General features: G+C 41.9%; 1 protein-coding gene and 1 pseudogene across 2 annotated transcripts in view; one reads left to right on the top strand and one right to left on the bottom strand.

Annotated features, from left to right (window-relative positions):
* Nucleotides 1-17,423, top strand: part of SRGAP1 (SLIT-ROBO Rho GTPase activating protein 1) — a 266,543-nt gene extending 249,120 nt beyond the window's left edge. For both annotated transcript variants that reach the window (XM_032420257.1, XM_032420256.1), the window contains exons 19-22: nucleotides 6,547-6,727; nucleotides 8,038-8,172; nucleotides 8,308-8,647; nucleotides 12,743-17,423. In XM_032420257.1, the coding sequence (XP_032276148.1) occupies nucleotides 6,547-6,727; nucleotides 8,038-8,172; nucleotides 8,308-8,647; nucleotides 12,743-13,120 (1,034 nt within the window). In that variant the 3' untranslated portion in view covers nucleotides 13,121-17,423. The remainder of the gene's footprint in view (nucleotides 1-6,546; nucleotides 6,728-8,037; nucleotides 8,173-8,307; nucleotides 8,648-12,742) is intronic.
* LOC116642160 lies at nucleotides 714-1,176 on the bottom strand (annotated as a pseudogene).
* Nucleotides 17,424-21,103: the final 3,680 nt, after the last annotated feature.

Below are 21,103 nucleotides of genomic sequence, written 5' to 3'. Positions count from 1 at the left end.
GACCCCAGGATCATGACCTGAGCCGAAGGCAGACGCTTACCTGACTGAGCCACCCAGGTGCCCCCCCCCATATTCTTTTTTAAATGCTTTCAGGTTTTGTTTTTCACACATAGGTCTTTATTCTACCAGGAATTTCTTTGGAGGTATGCTGTGAGGTTGGGGCCCATTCCTTTTTCTCCATATGGATGCACAGTTGTCCCAGAATTAATTGTCCTTTCTCCACAGCTCTGCATAAATCACAGGTCCTCTTTGCACAACTCTGTTTCTGGGCTCTCCTGTTTTCCACTGATCTACTTGTCTATCCCTTCTGTCTTAATTTTGATACCTTTTAATAAATCTCAATATTTGGCAAATCAAGACCTCTGACTTTGCTCTCCTTAACAATTCTTAATCTTTTGCAACTTCACTTAAATTTTAGACTCAGTTTTTCAAGTTTTTAAAACATACATTAGAACTAAAAACCTGATGGTTTTGATAGTAGTTGTACTAACTCTACATATATTAACATGGACAAAAGTGACATTTTTGTAATATTCATTCCTCCAGTCCACAAACATATTTCTAGTTATTTAATGTCTCTCAATAAACTGTTATACTTTTCTCTTTAGAGATCATTTTTTTCTTTTTCCAACGAGTTTAATCTGTAACATTACTTTTCAACACTTTTTTTTTCATTTTAACAGTTTTTATTTAAAGTCGTATATCAGATTACTTTATTCCCGCATCTTCTCAGTTGTTGCTTCCTTATATTTGCTCCTTTCCTTTCCTACTTGGCAAGATTTGACTTTAGGTTCAAGGATCTTTTTGCAGTCTTTGTCCAATTTTAGTCTAGTGATAACCCCCTTGGCAGGGTGAATGCCCATGTGGACAGTTGTGCCATTTACCTGCTCTTGCTGTACTCATTCAATGAGGATGACGTATTTCTTCTTGTAACCTGGACCACTTTGCCCATTTGCTGACTTTTCTGGTATCCTCACACAACTTGTACTTCATCATCCTAGTGGATGTGCATGGATCAAATGGTGTACTTCTGTCTCAGCTCTTTGGAAAGAAGGAATGACATAATCTTCCTGTGAATGTGGGAAGGTGCGTTGAAACGCCTTTTACGGTCCTTGCTCCAGTCAGAGGTCACAAAGGGATTGAACTTCATTTTGGCCACTGGCACTTCAGGGATGGCTGTTCAACACTTCTTTTTTTTTTAAGATTTATTTATTTATTTTAGAGAAAGATAGAGAAAGGGACAGAGGGAGTCTTAAGCAGACTCTGCACTGAGCACAGAGCCCCACACGGGGCTCAATCACACAACCCTGAGATCACAACCTGAGCTGAAACCAAGAGTCGGACACCCAACCAACTGCCACGCAGGCGCCCCAACACTTTTTTAATATGAACATATAAAGCTGTCAGTTTTCTCTTAGTACCTCTTTAGCTGTATACATGATCCTTTTATTCTCTCTTTAGCTATGACTAATCTGCTTTAAACCCATCCACTGAGTTTATAAGTTCTTTTCTACATTTGTTTGGTTCACTTTCGCATCGGCTGCTTAATCATTTTTTACGGTCTTTTGCTCTTTACTCATATTAATCCTTTCCATTGTTTTAAATTGTGATTCTGATCATTCTAGTATCTGTAGTCTTCCTGGATTTGTTTTTTTTTTTTTTTTTTGGTTCTTGCTCAATGAGTCTTATTTTCCAGAGTGTTTTGTAAATTTTTTATGTATTCCTTGGAACTGTGTGGAATTCCTTTAGGCTCAGTTGAAGGTAAGTTCCTCCAGAAAGGCTTTTCATTTACTTCTGCCTGGGGCACAGCCAACTTGAGACCATAGCGAATTTTTAGCTTGAGGTTTCCCAGGCCACCCAGGTAGTGTGATTTTAAACTGCAAACCTACCTGAGGACTGGAATGTGGTTAGGATTCTTGGAGATGATTTGTTCCAAGGTTGAGATAGATTCTATTTTTAAGTCTGGGAGGGGGCGGGGGTGATATATACCATCTATGGAGAAGTATGGAGGGCTAGGAGGGAGGAAGATTTCTAGAATTAGAAGCTCACTGTAACACTGAGAGTGTGATCCTTTATGGGGGATTTACCTTCTCCACACTGAGCAGACACTGGACTTAGTTTTTTGTCCAAAATAAAACCTTAAGTTAACCTGGCAGGGAAAGTACCCTCAAGGCAAACTCTGACTCTCATTTTCTCGTGTTCTGTTTACCTCACTGGGTTCCTACTTTTGTTGAGTTTTTTGTCTTTAATATTCCTTACTGTCGTGGTAGCTTATTAATGCAATTACCAAGATTTTTTTAAATCCAGGATTTTTCAGGATGCCTGGGTGGCTCAGTTGGACATCTGCTTTTGGCTCAGGTCATGATCCCAGGGTCCTGGGATCAAGTCCCACATCGGGCTCCCTGCTCAGCGGGAAGCCTGCTTCTCCCTCTCCCTCTGCTGCTCCCCCTGCTTGTACTCTCTCTCTCTCTCTGTCAAATAAATGGACAAATAAAATCTTTTTTTAAAAAAATCCAGGATTTTTTTGTTGATTTCAGCAAGATGGTAAGGGTAATCAGGATGTCTAATATCCACCCTCTGCCTTAAAAAAAAAAAAAGTTTAAATTGTTTCACTTCAACACGCATTGCATTTTAGATTCCTGTCTGTATATTAAAAAGTTACATCTGAGCCACAAAAATAAAGTTTGTTTTTAAAAGTAAAATGAATTGACATTTTCAGAACTTCATTTAGAAGAAATTCTTTACAGTGAGAGTTTCTACTTCTGTGATGTTGCTTTTGAAAGTCTCTGGGCCCTACCTCTGCCACCATCCCTTCTTTTGTCTTGAGTTCCTTTGTTTCTCCATACGATTTATTCCTTTCTCACTGATGACTTCTCTGTTTCCTTGCTTTCCCTAGTGGCCGGGAAAGCTAAGACAAAGCCCCAGCCATCTCTCTTCCCAAACATCAGTCTCCCCACCCTGCCATCTGTTAGTTATTCTTACCTCTTGACTACAAAAGAGAAGCTTCACTGAGGGCTCTGTGTTTTCTATAACGTTTTACCCATGTTCACCTGATTTTGCTGGAAAGAAAAGCATTGCGCACAAAGGACAGATACCCTTGCCCACAGCTAACCTCTAAAGTTCTGTAACTAAATCAACTAGAGTGTTGATTATCTTTGTGATACCCAGGTATTGTTTTTTCTTTTCTCTTTCATGGTATTGCTCGAGAAGGGTAGCTTTTGTTTCTGAAAGAAAACAGAACAGACCGTCCTAGAACAGAACCGTCACCTGTGAGGGCAGTAGGCGACAGATCTAGGAGGGCAAGTGTCAGGGACAGCAAGGTCCCAAAGAGAAAATGCAATGTACTGCATTTTGTATGAAATGACAAGAAATGGAAATACAAGACTTGATAGCACCAGGCAGTCAGAAAATGAGCTATACTGAATTTTTTTCTCCTTTACGCAGAGCTGTAGTAGCCATGCAGGAAAATGAAGTTACCGTGTTCACTCTTGCTGTTATCGATAGCAGTGACGTTCCACAGTGTCTCTGACGCCCTTAAAAGACCATGCGACTCCATAGGAAAGGGAATGGTGCATTGCCATGCCCTCAGATTGATTTGCTCTGCAATAAGTAGACTAAGATGTTGTGTAAGTAGCTTATTGATTGACTCTTGACTGCAAAATGACTCTCATGGGAGTAGAAAGAGTCAAAATAATGAAATTGCTCAGAATAACTAGTTGATAAAGAATTACCAATAAAATGTACTTCTGATTCATCAGGTCATTCTTTCATAATCTCCCCACATTTGAATTAAATAAGCAGAGTCTGATAATTCTGTTGCTAGTTGTTTCAACAAATAAACAGAGATAACAAGCATAGAGTGCATGATTCTAAAATTATGATAATATATATATATATATCTGTTAAATAGTCTTAAATAGCCCTTGGCCAGCACTGACAATGTATGACTGAATGTCTAATTAATGTCTAAAGAACATTAATGGTTCTTTCTTCATTTCCCTTTGACAAGTACATAGACTGCACACTATGTTATGGGCTGGTATCTTTCCATTTTTTTCAGTAAAATGAAATTCAAATTACACAGGCATGTTGACATAGGAATTTGCGAAATACACGTCATGAAATTCTTTTTAACAAATGGGCATGTTTTCTTTCCTCCCCATGGATATGTTTATTCATGTCTCCTGTACCATGGACATGTTTATTTCTGTTCCCCAAGGAGAATTAGGGTTAAAAAAATTGGCATCATCATCTCTGATCAACCAGGATTTATTCTTTATCTGCAATTTTAAAACAAACTATAAAGTCAGTCTCTTTGAATATAAAGTTATAGTCCCTCCTCTATAAAGCAGATTTGTAGATATTTAATAAAGCTGCTATTCATATTGTTTTAATAAAGAATATAATTTTAGGGACACTGGGTGGCCCAGTTGGGTAAGTGTCTGACTCTTGGTTTCAGCTCAGGTCATGATTTCAGGGTCATGGGATTGAGCCCCCATGTGGGCTCCATGCTCAGTGCAGAGTCTGCTTGAGATTCTCTCTCCCTCTGCCTCTCCCCTCCCTGCTGCCCATGCATGCTCATTTGCTCTCTCTCTCTTAAATAAATAAATATTTTAAATATATATATATATAATTTTAGGAGGGAATACTAGAGTGCTAACATATGATCTGAAAGTTACAGTCAGTTGTTAAAGGACTTAAACTATTGTTCTAAAATTATTTTTACACCTACTTTGCTAAAAAGTATATGACATGTAGATTATAGTATTTAAATGTATAGCTGAAATTCACACAGGCCCTTCACATAAGGTAAACCCTAAGCTTTTTCAATGTGTTTTGTTGATTTTTATGCTTGTGCCTTACATGGCCCAGAGAATGTTTGAATTTATCAAGTGAGAAAGAAGCCTAGCTGGCTATCCAATGATTTCTTATGCAGTTATTCCATATAAGATATTAAACATATTTCAAGAATCTTTGGGGAAAAATAAACTGTTTTAAATGGGAAGGTTCATTACCAGGCAAAATAGAAGACAATTTCCTGAGAAAATATTTGACAGGTTTTAATCTATCATGTGTGCATATATGCTAGAGTATTCAGAAACCAATACATGCTCAGTTTTTAGCAAATGAGACATTGCTCATTGCATAGATACATTTCTCTGAACATTTAGCACTTGTATTGGCCCTTTCTGTTTATTATTGATTAGAAGTTTACTCATCTATTGTAGATAGCAGGAATGAAAATAGGGGGATGGTGAGAGATAAGAGGAAAGATCATAAGGCTCTGAACTGAAGGGCTTTTTGCAATAAGCTGAATCACAAAAAGCATCTCTTGTAGTTGTTTTGTATAGTTTGTCCTCTTATTTGCCTTCAACCTTTGTGATCAGAATTAGATCAGGGCTGAAATTCCAATTCTAGGCCCAGAGTTCAGTATCTTTTTTTTTTTTTTTTTTTTTTTGAGATCATTGTGGGTTCACATGAAGTTGTAAGAAATCCTACAGAGAGATCCCAGCTTCCCTCCATGGTAAAAATCTTATATAACTGCAGCATAATATCACAGCCAGGAAATTGACGTTGACACACCCCATCTGCCATATTCACATTTCACCAGTTTCACGTGCACTCAGCTGTGTGTGCAGATGTTTACTCAGTCACATACAGTTTCATCGCCAGGGTCCCTTGTGCTCCCCTTTTATAGCCGTTGCCATTTCTTCCCAACCTCTGGCAACCACTGATCTGTTCTCCATCTTGATTATTATGTCATTTCAAGCAGGTTATATAAATGGCATCATACAGTATGTAACCTTTTGAGATAGGTTTTTTTCACTCACCATAATCCCCTTGAATATCTTTTGACCTCTGGATAATATAATTTTTGAATCTGGTCTTTTAATTTGGGTACAGGACAGTCTAAGTTATGCTTGTTTCATAGGCAACTAAAATTTATTACTGATCCTAGAGAAAACAAAATTATCTTTACTGTCAGTGGTAGTTGGAAGATTTGATAGTCCCAGAAAAGTACATGAAGAAATTAAATGTACTCAAATAGTATTTAATGTGCTGGTTTTTATAAACTTGATTTTTCTTTAAATAAGCAAATAAAGCATAAACTTCCTGGGATAGTGATTTTTCCATGTTATCCACGGTTATTAACATGTTACAAGGGAACTCCATCATTGTCAAAATAATATTGGAGCTATTACGGAGAATATTACAACCCAAGGAAAGATCTCATATTATCATGTTGCAAAGTTTAAAATATTTTTTATTAGACTGTCATTCTGTCTCTGGTAAGAGGCTGTGGAAATTAAGGTCCAATGTTCCATTTTTCTTCGCGTGAAAAACTGATGACAGCAAGAGAATGTTTTTCTGTATCTCCCTGAACAGCCTGATTTTGTCCCGCATTGAGGACTTGTTTATTACCTTGTTCGCTCTGGATATGAAATGGCCTTGCTGATTTCTAAGGCCGCCTAGAAACTTTCACGTAGCGTTTCATGCTTACCTCACAACTCTGTCCCTCATCGCCTTCTGGTGTGTTCTTTGTAGAATGTGAGCCAATAGAAGCGATAGCCAAGTTTGACTACGTGGGGCGGTCGGCCAGAGAACTGTCCTTCAAGAAGGGGGCCTCCCTGCTGCTGTACCACCGCGCGTCCGAGGACTGGTGGGAAGGCAGGCACAACGGCATCGACGGGCTCGTGCCGCACCAGTACATCGTGGTGCAGGATATGTGAGTAGTGCGGCCGCGCGGGTGCCGCTTCCGCCGGAAGTCTCCGGCCGCTGGTCCTAAAGCTACCTTGGTCTCTCGAGAAAAGAGCAGAAGGGATCGCAGAGCCCGAACCTCTGAGCTGGGCGCCGTTCTTCGCCTTGCTGTTGGGTCTTTGCTAATGGTACTTCGGGGCCAGCAGGTTTTCATTTTCCAAACTCCACCAGCAGATTCGGAGCAAGGGCTAGTGAGAGATGGAAGCTTTCAGGCTCTTAGAAAAATCCGCCATGTGGAGAATAGCTTCAAGAGCTTAGAAACGCCGCTGGTTCCAAAACCAGCTGTACTCGTCTCTTGCTGTCTGGCTACCGTTTCAATTCTAGATTCCTGAGAGGGAAGACACTGACCTAAACGTCTCAAAAGAATCATTTTCAGGCTTCCTTTTTTTTTTTTTTTTAATATTGCTGTAATTTAAAAATTAAAGAGATGAGAAGATGGCCATAATATATTAAATGAAAGAAACGGGTTGCAAAATCATATGTACAATATAATCCCTATTTTGTGAGTATAATATTTCACAGTGCAGCACTAATTTAAGAGCATTTTTTCAAGGAAAAGAGAAATAATACCATAAAATGTATACAGTGATTAAATGATTCAGCCTAGGGGCACCTGGGTGGCTCAGTCTGTTAAGCGTCTGCCTTTGGCTCAGGTCATGATCTCAGGGTCGTGGGATGGAACCCCGCATCAGGCTCCTTGCTCAGCAGGGAGTCTGCTTCTGCTTCTGCTTCTCCCTCTCTCTCTGCTGCTCCCCATACTTGTGCTCTCCCACATTCTGTCAAATAAATAAATAAATCTTTAAAAAAAAAACTATTAAAAAGTATTTAAAAAAATAAAAAACAAATGATTCAGCCTAACTTTAGAAAAAGAAAAAAATGTTAAAATGTGGATTTCAGAAGCCAAGAAATATTATGTGTATGTGTATACAGACATACAGTCATAGATATCTAAGCTACATAAACCTATAAGTATCTAAGTACAAATACCGTACATATATATGCAGACATCATACATGTTTACCCAGGCGTAGATAAAAAGTAGAGAAGGATATTGTCTCAAATTCTAGCAGCAGTGGCGTCTGGCTGTTACATCATATCATGAGTGACTGTGATTTTGCTCTTTGTTGCACTTAACCTGCAATGAAATGGTACATTTTTATTATGAAAAAAGTCATGTTGATAAGAGAAAGACTTAGATATGTAAAGCCCACGTCACTTATTTTTTTTGTTCCCATTCATCTTGCGAAAGACTCTCACTCTTGATTCTCCTTGTTGCAGGGATGACACGTTTTCAGACACTCTGAGCCAAAAAGCTGACAGCGAGGCCAGCAGTGGGCCCGTCACTGAGGACAAGTCTTCGTCCAAGGACATGAACTCCCCCACAGACCGACACCCTGACGGCTATCTAGCCAGGTGGGTGGGGTCTGATAATCAGGCTCCTGAACCTCCACTTTTCCAAGCACTTCGAGGAGCCGCGGAACCCGCGGCTTTGCAGTATTACCCGGAGTGATAAGCTCTCCTATTTTCTCTTTTTTTGTGTACTTTTAGACAAAGAAAAAGAGGAGAGCCACCCCCTCCAGTAAGGCGTCCTGGCAGGACCAGCGATGGCCATTGCCCCTTGCACCCCCCACATGCTCTTTCCAACTCCTCAGTTGACCTGGGGTCCCCAAGCCTGGGCAGTCACCCCCGGGGCCTGCTGCAGAACCGTGGCCTCACCAACGACAGTCCTGAGAGGAGGCGCAGGCCAGGCCATGGCAGCCTGACCAATATCAGCCGGCATGACTCCCTCAAGAAGATTGACAGCCCTCCTATTAGAAGGTCCACATCGTCAGGGCAATACACAGGCTTCAATGACCACAAGCCATTGGACCCAGAGACAATCGCTCAGGTAGGATGCGTGGAATGGAATGGCACCTGCTGTGTACCTGGGGTGTGATGGAGGGATGCAGGACTTCCTCTTTGTAGTCATGCTTTTTGTAGAGAACCAACTAAAGAAAACAGAAAAGAAATTAGTCTATTCTTTAAGGCCTGACTAAGGGTCTCTTTAGAAGAACAATTTGTTACTGGAAGGGCCCAAGTGATTAGGTTCATATTGATTCAGAGACATGGCAGAAGTGTAGGACCTGGGGCATTCAAACACATCATTGCTAAATAGCCAGTAAAGTCTGGAAAAGAAGAATAATGAGGAAGGACTAACCCTACCAGATCCCAAAAGCATGCTAAAGATAATAAAATAGACAAATTGATAGAAAGAATGGAGAGCCAGAAACAGATAAAAGTTAGTGTAGGAGAAACATGACCCTTCCAACTTAGGAGAAATGCTGGATTAGTCCATAAATAGTAGGAGAAATAATAGCTAGCTATTGGAAGAACAGCAGGTCTGGGTCCTCTGTCACTCTTCTCTTCCCAACAGTTTGTGCAAAGGACTTTGTAGTTTTTTTCTAATGATTAAAATTGACAAAGTAAAGGTAAGACAAGATTGATTAATGGATTTTCCATCATTCTGCCATTTTTCCTCTAGTTTTTTTTTTTTTTTCCCAGCATAGGCCATCAGAAAATATGGGTACCACCAATGACGAAAGAGGTGAATAGATTCAGGGTTTGCCATTTTAATCTAAAGCATCTTCCAGCCATCTGAAGCTTAAAAAAGAGCTGAGTCGATCAAAAAAGAGAGTGAATGAGAAATAAATGAACAAACATGGGGAACTATTAAAGATTAATTATTTTTAATAAAGAGTGCCCAAGGAGACCTACACTGATGTGACAAATTTCCAAGCTATTTCCATTGTCCTAAAGAAAATTTTGGATGTAAATTAGGTTGTGAGGGGTTTAATGTGTTTTTTAAAAATTAAGCCAATTTTTTTTTTTTTTTTTTTAAGATTTTGTTTATTTGAGGGCGCCTGGGTGGCTCAGTTGGTTAAGCGACTGCCTTCGGCTCAGGTCATGATCCTGGAGTCCCGGGATCGAGTCCCGCATCGGGCTCCCTGCTCGGCAGGGAGTCTGCTTCTCCCTCTGACCCTCCTCCCTCTCATGCTCTCTGTCTCTCATTCTCTCTCTCTCAAATAAATAAATAAAATCTTTAAAAAAAAAAAAAAAGATTTTGTTTATTTGACACAGAGAGAGACAGTGAAAGAGGGAATACAAGCAGGCGGAGTGGGAGAAGGAGAGCAGGCTTCCCGCTGAGCAGGGAGCCCGATGCGGGACTCGATCCCAGGACCCTGGGATCATGACCTGAGCCAAAGACAGACGCTTAACGACTGAGCTACCCAGGCGCCCCAAAATTAAACCAATTTTAAATGTATAGCAATTTCTCAGCAAAAATCAAAAAGACCTTTTGGTGTTCTCTATTTGAAATACTATACAGGGCCCTTGGAGACCTATATAGAATCAGTGATATTTGATTACAGCTGAATTTAACAGTTTGAGAAATCTATAACGTCACTGCTTATAATAAGCAGGTGAAAGAGGATTTAGGTTAGAAAGATAGGGAATTAGGAGCTTTGGGGTGGGAAGGTGTAACAATGCCTGTTTAACCCTTTTGCTTCTAGAACCAGGAAATCCTTTTTGCTTGTTTCTTTATTTTTGTTTTTAAGTAGGCTCTATGCCTAGTGTGGAGCCTAATGCAGAGCTTGAACTCACCACCCTGAGATCAAGACCTGAACTGAGATGAGTCAGATGCTTAACCAACTGAGCCACCCAGGCACCCCAGGAAATCCTTTAACTGTAAATCATAAAAACAAAAACTCAACAGATAAACCAGGCTCTGCACAATCTCTCTGGGGCAAATACTTATAAAAAAAATCCATATGTTTAGCATCAAATAGAAATAACATAAGAAAATAATCACTTGAAAAGTGATGTCATCTTCCCAAAACGGCTTCCAGCTGTGTCCTTTATTTATCTTTCCATCTCTCATCTTCGGATTTTCCCATGAGGACAAGTAAGCCTGCCATCATGGTGTTCATACAAAAAACATGCAGATGCTCTTATTAAACAAATCATGGAATCCCTGATGGGGCTTTTTTAAAAACAACAGTATCCATATGTGATCATTGTATCTTGGTTTAGTCATTTAGCAAACTTTTATTGAGCACTTACTATGGCCAGGTCCTCTGCCCGGCTTTATAGAAGCAACGTTAAATCATTACCCAGCTGCTTTCTGAAGGTGCTTGCAGTCCTGTGAGGGAGCTGGAAATGGAAATCCGTTCCCATTATGCAGCGCCATGAGGGTTATGCTCCAGGTGAGCCCCGGGAGTGTAGAGAAGAGGCGTGTCAGTCAGACCTGGGCGATGGGTCTTCACCCCTCCCATCCCACACAATACTCCACCGTGGGTGTGTGTGTGTGGTAAAGCACATAACGTAAAATTTACCATCGCAACCATTTTTCACTGCGCAGTTCAGTAAAGTATATTCACATTTTGTGAAACAAATCTCCAGAACTCTTTCATCCTGCAAAACTGAAACCCTATACCCACTGATGAACAACTTCCCTTTCTCCCCTCCCCACCCCCAGCCCCTGGCCACCCCATTCGGCTTTCTTGCTGCTGGGAGTGTGACTACCTCATATAAATGGAATCATACAGTATTTGTCTTTTCGTGACTGGCCCCTATTTCACTTAACTTCATGTCCTCAAGGTTTATCCATATTGTAGCATGTAACAAGATTTCCTTTTTAAGGTGAATAGCAGTCCATTGATGTATATACCACATTTTGCTTATCTGTTCATCCATCAATGGAACACACTCTACCTTTTTGAAATATGTATTTTGTAATTCCCCCTTTACTGTCTGAAATAAATTGACAGATGAGATACGTAATTTGAAAAAAAACATATAAAGCTCTAAATATAATATACAAAAATACAAGGAATTAAATATTAAAACAATTAAGTGTACTTCAGTTAATGCTTGACTAGGCTAGAAGACAAAGTAGTAAGATGCTTTCACCTACGTATATAATTACCATAAATACAACAATTAAAAAGGCATATTGATAAAAGATAGAGTTAGGGTCAGGGCTCACGTTATTATAAACAGGATTTTCACCTACATCAATGTCTGAAGGACATTCAGAAGTTGAACAAGATGCAGGACAGTTCATTGCATGTAAATTTATCTGGGACACCACAACAGATCTAGTATATATGACCCCTGCCCACCAAATGCCAATAATGCCACCCCATTCTTGTGGCATTTAAAAGTACACACACACACACACACACACACACACACACGGGAACCTGGGTGGCTCAGTTGGTTGAGCAACCGGCTTGATTTCGGCTCAGGTCATGATCTCATGGGTGGTGAGCTCAAGCCCCACATGGGGCTCCACGCTCAGTGGGGAATCTGCTTGAGATTCTCTCCCTCTGCCTTTCCCCCAACTTGTGCTCACACTCTCTCTCTCAAATAAATAAATCTTAAAAAAATAAAATACACACGTAGCAGACTACAAAAATGCCGTCTATGGGGCAGTACCACTCCGCTGAGATCCACTGGACAAGAGCATCAGGGGAAGGCTTAAACTGAATTTTGAAGAACTGCTAGGAGTTAGCCAAGTATATAGTAAGTGCTCAAAATTATTTGTTAAATGAATGAAAGAAGCCTGCTTCATTCCCATTCCCATCTATCTCTTGAGAAATTGTTGCAGTGTCTAAATTGAAGCTATCTTTTAACCATAAGTTGAAATAGAATTCTGTACAGTAAGTCAGCATGTACGGGAGAAATCACGAGAAGGCTGCCTGGCACCTTGGGATGGCCGGTGTTTGACAGATGACTCCACGCACCCTTGCATCTTGGTCTGCTGACCACGCAGTCAAAATAATAGTGTGGGACGGCCCTACGTGTATACATCCTACCGCCAGCAACGTTAAAACATCATTGCTTTGCAGGCCTGTCTGCTTTGAGATGAAGCGTAAGGGTTTCTGTACGTTAGTACTAATTACCGTTCTCTTCCGTCTCTCTCTCTCTGGTTATTTTTCAACAGGATATCGAGGAGACGATGAACACTGCTTTGAATGAACTCCGAGAGCTGGAGAGACAGAGTACAGCAAAGCATGCCCCCGATGTGGTGCTGGATACCTTAGAACAAGTGAAAAACGCTCCCACCCCCGCCACGTCCACGGAATCTCTCAGCCCCCTGCACAACGTTGCCCTCAGGAGCTCGGAGCCGCAGATTCGACGGAGCACCACCTCCTCCAGTGACACCATGAGTACTTTCAAGCCTCTGGTGGCGCCCAGAATGGGTGTGCAGCTGAAGCCGCCAGCCCTTCGGCCAAAACCTGCTGTTCTTCCGAAAACAAACCCTACTGTAGGACCTGCCCCACCTTCCCAAGGTCCAACAGACAAGTCTTGCACAATGTAAAGACCAAGTGGGCAAGGTCATCTGGGCTGGTGATTTTAAAAGAAACAGATCAGTGACAAAAGTCGGTGATCCATAACTTTCCTTAGTTTTGTGCTTACAACTGGAGATTTTTGGCTTTTCTATGTTCTCGAATGTAATGTCTGAGACTAGCTAAATTAACACGGGCATTTGTATTTTGTAATTTTTTCCTTTTTTTTTAATAACTGGACATACCTTATGTCATTTTAAAGACAATAGAAACACTTAGATTTACTTGAAAATCCAATGCTGCACCATTTGTAATGAAGACAACACCGCTCTGCTCTCTGTGTGGTATAGTGCTTCGGGTTTAGCACAGCCCGGGTGAGTCAGAAATGTCTGGATCCGAAGGCACGCGAATCTGAGTTCCAGGCCTTGGTGTAGGACTAGTGTTGGTCCGTGGCACTTGGGGTGGTGGCTGAACGGTGCTAACGGCATTGTTAGGTAGCTGACGGTGAGCACCTCGGACCCGTGCGGTGGGACGCTCCCAGGGGAGGTTGCAGCCCGCCGCCTGAATGAGTTGGATGCTTGCCTCTTTCATAAGAGTCCCTTCCCTTGGGTCCAGGTTAAAAGCTCAGACGAAGGGGGGTGAGAACCCCTGCAGTTACTGCTTGAGCTGAACCTAGGAAAGGCGAGAGAGAGAGAGAGAGAGAATCCTCCAGAGCTCTCGGTGTGACTCCTTCCACAAGCCTGATCAGGCCCCCGAAGATTTCCAAGTCCATCCCCTGCATTCACAAAGGACTAGAACAGTCTAATTTTAAAGACTTCCTGGTTACACTACTCCACAGACTCCTTCAGAGATCTGTTGTTACCAACGGCCTAGGGAATGCTTCTAGCTCCCCGAAACCGCTGTGTTCTCCCCCTGGAAACGGAGCGCACCCGCGGCACACAAGTCCTTGCCTCACTCAGCCTTCCCTTCTGGCTGAATGACCTCGGTTCCTTTAATCAGGCTACACAGAGGCCTGAGGAACCTAAGTGGAATCCCCAGCTCTGCTCTCCGTTTGTCTCTCTGAGCCAACAGAGAACTGGCTCCGGTACTGGAGGACGCGCCATGCTGGCCAAGGTGGGAGGGGCACCTCATGGTTCCGGGGTGATTTCCTTCCAATCTGGCACCTGGAACCACTGACTTTTTCCTTTCCTTTTTTTTTTTTTCCACGTGGTCTCAACAGAACTCAGATAGTCAGGTGAGCTCCGTGAGGGACCTCTTTCTCTGACATCCTAGCACAGAGACAGTTTTCCCTATGTTTTCCCTCTGTCTTAAAAAGTTGCTTTGAATTCAGTTGTTTTTACTAAGGTACAAATCACCACTCCTACCAACAGCAGTTTATGCCATCCTACCTACTTTGTCACTGAACTTACTGATGAAGAGACCTTTTTTTAAGAAAAATGGATGGCCCAGACTAACCCCTCTCGACCACCATTGATTTCCTTCTAGGTTTGGATTCAAACTGGCAGCCACTGGCCTGCCCATCTAAGAGTGACACAGTATGGACTTGAATCTGTTAACCCACTGGTGAATTCCTCCTGTAGGAAACAATGAGGATCTGTACGAAAAATCAAGGTCATTACTGTGATCTCTCCCTCAATTTGCCAGTCTAATCATTCTAATGCAGAGAGAGATTAAATTAATGAGATAGGGTTACCTTTCAAAGTCACACTTCTGGTTGCTAGCCGGTGGCCTAATTTCACAAATGGATTGAATGGAGAATTTTTTTTCAAGTATTTCCAGGTATGGTAAGCTTTTAACTCTTTGAGTTTTCTGAAGCATCCTCTTTGCCTATTTTGAAAACGATGCCCAGCTCAACATCTTGTCCAGCCTCTCGCCATTTCTCTTGAGCTCTCTTGGTCCCTCAGCAATCTGAGACACCAGGGAGACTCAGCCAGGATTGAGCTCTTAAGTAGCACTAACCCTTTTAAACCATCTTCCCAAATTCCTAGGAAACTGAAACCTTCCTGAATAACCTCCCAGTTCCTTCCAGATCCCACTTTGGTCTCTAATTCTCTGCTACTGTATGGGGAAACAGAAGCAGAGAATAAGAAATGGAAATAATTGGGGGGGAGACTTTAAATCTTTTAGAAATTGAAATTAAAAGGATTTCTTTAAAGCTACTTTCCATCTTTGATAGAAGAGTAACAGTTACAGAGGGCATCAAAAGGGCAGAGGCATGTTGAATTCATTATGGGGAGAGGAGGTGTCTTTTACAAGTTTTAACTTAGCTCTTACTCCTGCAAGTTCATGTCTTCAGACTTCTCCCTGGTAAGCCTGCCCGGTGTCTCCTCTCTTCAGTGTTTACACCTCTGATGAAATGAGGGTTGCCTTTCCAAACACCAAATTAGGATTCTGCTCCCTTAGGTAGCAGGGGACTTGCTGCTCTAGAACCTCAGAGCCTCAGAGGCTGGGCCTTCTTGCGGGAAACTTCTAGTGCTCTCCCATCACCCCCTTAAATGTCTCTCTCTTTTCTCCCTATATCCCTGGTGACACCCTGAAACCTTTCTTTTTTTTCTATCTTCTCCACCCCTCCACCCCCCGCCCAATTCCCAAGGAAGGATGTGACCTCACAGTGAGTAAGGACTCATGTTTTCTTACTTTGTTTTAGTAAGAGTCTTCAGATTCCAGGGATAAGACAAGGTGGCCACTTCACAAAGGATCCAGAATTACATCCTGTAAGCTCATTAAAAGCTTCTGCAGCCTCACCCACCATGTGGCCCTCTCTACAGCTACCAGTGTAGCATGCAGCGGGGAGGAGGGAAGGTGCGAGGGATGGGCAAAAAGGAAAGAATCTGGAGATGTTATGTCCCAGTTTCAAGGATCATAGTCTTCATGCATGGTTTGGAAAGGAGGTTATTTTGATAAAGGGCAAAGGATGGCCCTACAGAGATTACCAGACTCCACTTACACAAGAATATATATTCACAGCTGATAAAACTGTTCATGTCTCACCCACAGAACTCACTGAAGTAGGCTTACCAAGTTGACCTTTTGGTTGGAGTCAGGGGTGTTGGGAGAGGATCATCAGGAGAGAGAGAAAGGTACTTAGTATAGATTTTCTGATGAGTGTTCTGTAAATTATTTGAACCAGTCAAATGGCCCTTTGCAGAGCTCTATATTCATGTTCAGGGTTAACGCTATCGTTCAACAGTTTTGCACATTTTCACACGACGTAATTTGACTTTGGTGCTCCTTGAGCCATCCATAGAATAATTTACAGCAGGGTCCCACTTAATCTACTGCGGTGAGCACGAACAGCCATCAGTAGATGGAGAGATCAGGTCACATTGTATCAGTCAAGAGTTTTCGTCGTACTTTTGCCATTCCCAAAATGGGCTTATAATTTAATTAAGGAAAAGATACAAGTGGGAAGGGTAGCAGTGTCCTCAGCTTTGGGAATGACACCGGGTCTACAAAATGAAGAAACTTTAATATGATAATTACAACCTCTAAAATTTAAAGAGCCCATACTGTATGTTAACTAACTGGAATTTAAATAAACTTTAAAAAAAAAAATTAAAGAGCCCAGAGGTCTGTTGAGGATTTAGAAGACTTCAGATTTGGGATCACATTCGTTTTATTCCACAGTAGTGAGAAACCACGAATGCAGGACAAGCACTTGGGACTGAGTCTTGCTCTGAGTTACCCACCACTGAGGCTTCAGCTGCAGAGCCACTTAGAGGTAAAGGCTCACCCATGTGTACAATACTGTCCCCTGAGCTGAAAACCCAGCCTCCAGCTGGGCTGGGTATCAGGCTGGGTGCAGGGTGACTTTGGCACACACACCCCCATTCAGATGAGTAAAACAAACTGGAAATCGAGCTTTCACTTACCCTAGTATACGTTCTTTAAAAGAAATAGTCTATGTGGTATAATCGAGATGGGTACCTGTATCTTTAAATTACATAGGGACTTTTGTATGTTTAAATAATTGTACTGGGTTCCATAATGCTTATCTTAGAAACTGTTTAGTAAAAGGAAATATATAAGCCGTGCATTTGTGAATGCCCCCTTTAGAGCATTCATCCAAGTTCAGTGTGTAGTGTGATGGTTATTCTAGATGTTTAAAGTAAAGTGAGTGGCTGTATAACAGGAGAGACTGCTATTTACCTATGGACTCGAGGGTAACTCCTGCCCACGTAATTAAATCCGTATTGTCCTTTTCTGTCGGTTTGATCAATTACAGTACTGGTAGCTTCCTGCTTGTGACTGTTACCTAATTGTGTCGATGTACATCTGTAGTATGTACATGTGAAAGTGCCTTTCTATTTTAGAGGAGTTTTAGCCTTGCTTTTTACTGTCGCCCCATCCACCCCCCCCCCCCCCCCTCTGCCCCCCCCCCCCGCCCCCACTCCCCCAATTCCTACCGCCCACTTCAGTGGGAACTTCCTCCGCGTCCTCCCAGCTTCTCCGTGCCCCTTCCTGTGCCTCGGTGCTCAGTATCGTTTGTCTTGCATCCTTGTCGGTCATCAGACTGTCTCGTTTTGCTGGTAGCCGTGACTGTGCCTTTCCCGCCCGCAGTGTCCCCGCGTCCTCCCTCCCGCTCTGAGCTTCTGCCGCCCACGTGTGTCGCCTGTGCTCTGTCCTGCCTCTGTTACAGTCCCTCAGCTCTGAGGCGGAAATAGGGGGGATGCTTTTACAGTTCTGGAAGAAAAGAAATGTTTTGTTAATCTGTTGTGACAATGCACTTTTATGTATAGTACTGTACATTTTGGCATGTACCATTCCAGGCTTCAGTATACAGTCAGGTCTGTTCTTCACGGTGTATCTTTATAATAAATAAGATAGTTCTGGCTGCCTTTGTCTTCTTCCGATTTGGTGTGATTCTGGGTGATGTTTTCATTCCTTTTTTTTTTTTTTTTAAGATTTTATTTATTTATTTGACAGAGACAAAGCGAGAGAAGGAACACAAGCAGGGGGGAGTGGGAGAGGGAGAAGCAGGCCTCCCGCTGAGCAGGGAGCCCGATGCGGGGCTCGATCCCAGGATCCTGGGATCATGACCTGAGCCGAAGGCAGACGCTTAACGACTGAGCCACCCAGGCGCCTCTCCTTTCCTTTATTTTTCTAATCACTGTTAACACCCAGCACTCCTCCTCCCCCCGCAGAGCTAGTTGCATTAGATGGTGGGAAACTACTTTTTTTTTTTTTAAGTGTTTTCATCTCACTTGCATTTTTATTTGTGAACTTGAAAATAAGACCTCATGCACAGGGCCTCAATCATGAAGCCAGAGATTTTCAGAGGATGATTTGGAGACCCCTGTACAGTAAGGAAAGGGGATTGGGAGAGGGCAAGCAAGCCTCCTAAACACTCCCCAGATTGAAATCTTTCCTGAAAAGGATTCTTTGGCATAGTAAACCTTGTCAAGCTGATCTTTGGTTTCATTTGAATACACTGAAATGCAATCCTTAGGTATAGACTATGTTTAGAATTCCCCATGTACTGATATTTTTTTCTTCAAACGTTAAAAAAAAACTAACTCTTGAGGTCTGTCAATACCTAATAGTTTTGTAAAAACTATCAGCAATGTGCTGGATTGAATATTGGTAAGAGTTGTGGGATTTTTTTAAATGACCCATAAATCAAGGGAAAAAAACTTCATTGGAATGTAAAATACAAACAGGAAAGTGCACAAATCATTAGTGTAATTCACAGAGTAACACTCGATTGTATCCACCACCCAGATCAAGAACCGGCACAGTATCAGCATCCTAGAAGCTAGGCTTGTGCCTCTCCAAAGTTAATACGCTCACGAATAACACCATGGTTTGGTTTTGCCTGTAGTTTTAACTTTCTAGAAATGGCCTCCTAGTATGTAGATTCTGCATCTGGCTCCTTCTGTTGAAATTTATGTTTGCGAGAATCATCCATCTTGTTACATATAGCTAGTTTCTTCCGTTTTGACTGGCGTATAGAATTCTGTTACATGAATATGCTCGGTGTTTATTTTATATTTCCTAATTAAACTTTGGGCACTGTATGCAGAAATCTATAAACATGGACAAATGAATGGGAAAAAACCACCTGGTAAAGGAAATATTTTCCTCAAACATGATGGAATGATGTTGAACCAAGCCATTGCCTGGAAGGCCTACCTGATAGAGGGCAGAACCATTCTAGGACCAGAGTTGGATTTAGAGGCTGCCCCACAGGAATGAATGAGCAAATCAGACTATAGGATTGCTCCAGGAAAGCCCTCATTGTCCTGCCTCACCCTCAGATCCAAAGACTCCAGCCTGCCCCAACTCTCTCCGAGCGCGCCTACTTCCTCACATCCCTCCCTCCAGGATGAGAGTCCCATGTGGGTGTGTCTGGTTGTCAACTCCCTCTGTTCATATACCAGCACCCTGTAAGAAGATTAGGAATGCAGAGAAGGAACTGTCTGGCTTCTACCTTGGGTAGTTGGGATTCCTAAAGTGGAAAATTCCCCAAGCTTGATCCAAAGTGCCAAAACGGTCCCGGAAAGCCAAAAACAATGGCAAATTCCATTCTACTGGCCATATGTCTCCATTTCGATTTTGGAAAATATGGTCAATATACCTTTGAAATAATCCTGGTGAGGTTCCTTATTCTTCAGTAGCCTTTTATCTGTTTCTACATAGTAGACAGAAAACTTGCCTTCTATAATTAAAAATTAAAGTCATTTTATCAAGGTTAGTCCTCAGCAAAAGCAGCTGGAGAGCTAGGACTGGGCTAGATATCAAAATGTGTGTGTGTGTGTGTGTGTGTGTGTGAGAGAGAGAGAGAGAGAGAGAGAGCACAAGTGAGCACTCCTCCTAGAGTCCTGAAACAACATGCTTTGTTCAGCATTCGTATCTTGAAGGAAGTTATGATATGATCCAGGACATCTCCAACTCTAGGATATTTGTAGCCCAATTCTGGTGACTGGTGAATATACTCTTCATATTGATAAGCTCTCTATCAGGTGTGCTCCTGGGGGTATATGGCTTTCTTTTTGCTGCTTGGGTGTGCAGCTAAAGTGAGGACTATTGATGAATTCCCCTCTCAGGGATGATGCATTGTGCTAATCTTTTATCTTTGACATACCCAGGGAATCTCTTGTGTAACAATCATGTCCCTCTAAATGAAAGTGGATGATCATACACTGATATGATATTAACTAACTTGAACATGGGACTCGGGGTTCTAGGCCTTTGATGGACTACATCCATTAAAAAAATATATATATATGATCAGGATGTGTAATAAAAGGTACCATCTGTGAGCCAAAGATTATTATTGCATTAGTAACTGAATATTAGCAGATGCATTTGAAGAGGGAAAGAAATTTTATTTTTTTGAAGATTTTATTTATTTATTTGTCAGAGAGAGAGCACAAGCAGGGGGAGGGTGCAGAGGGAGAGGGAGAAGCAGACTCCCCACTGAGCAGGGAGCCCGATGGGGGACTCGATCCCAGGACCCTGGGATCATGACTTGAGCCAAAGGCAGACGCTCAACCAACTGAGCCACCCAGGCGTCCCAGAAGAGGGAAAGAAATTTTAAATAAGATAAAATTGATTATCTGGTCCTAATTCAAACTCAGTTACTGGACTTCTTCAAATCATCAGCCATACCTCAGTTTCCCAAACAGAAATAATCCACGGTGACATTTTAATATATTGTCTTCCAGTCTTAAACTATTCTTATTTTTAGCACAAATTCATCATCTATATATAATTGTGTGTCCTTATTGGGTTTTTCTCCCCACACCAGTTCACATTAGAATTGTCAGTGAATGCGATTTTTATTAATTGCTACATAATATTCTAGCATATGAACATACCATAATTTATTTAATCATTTTCTTATCATTGAGTGAGCCTATTTGCAGGTTTCATTTTTTCAATTGCATAGTATGTTGTAGTGAGCAGCTCCATACACGGTCATTGTCTGCATTCTGGAACGTTAATTAAGCACCGACTCCAAAAGGTGAAACAACTAATTCAGGGGGCATACGCACCCCTAAGACCCAGGATAA

The sequence above is a fragment of the Phoca vitulina genome, unplaced genomic scaffold (assembly GCF_004348235.1).
Source record: "Phoca vitulina isolate PV1807 unplaced genomic scaffold, GSC_HSeal_1.0 scaffold23, whole genome shotgun sequence".
Taxonomy (NCBI): Eukaryota; Metazoa; Chordata; class Mammalia; order Carnivora; family Phocidae; genus Phoca; species Phoca vitulina.
Note: the sequence above shows the minus strand (reverse complement) of the source record. Positions and strands in the feature narration are given on the sequence as shown.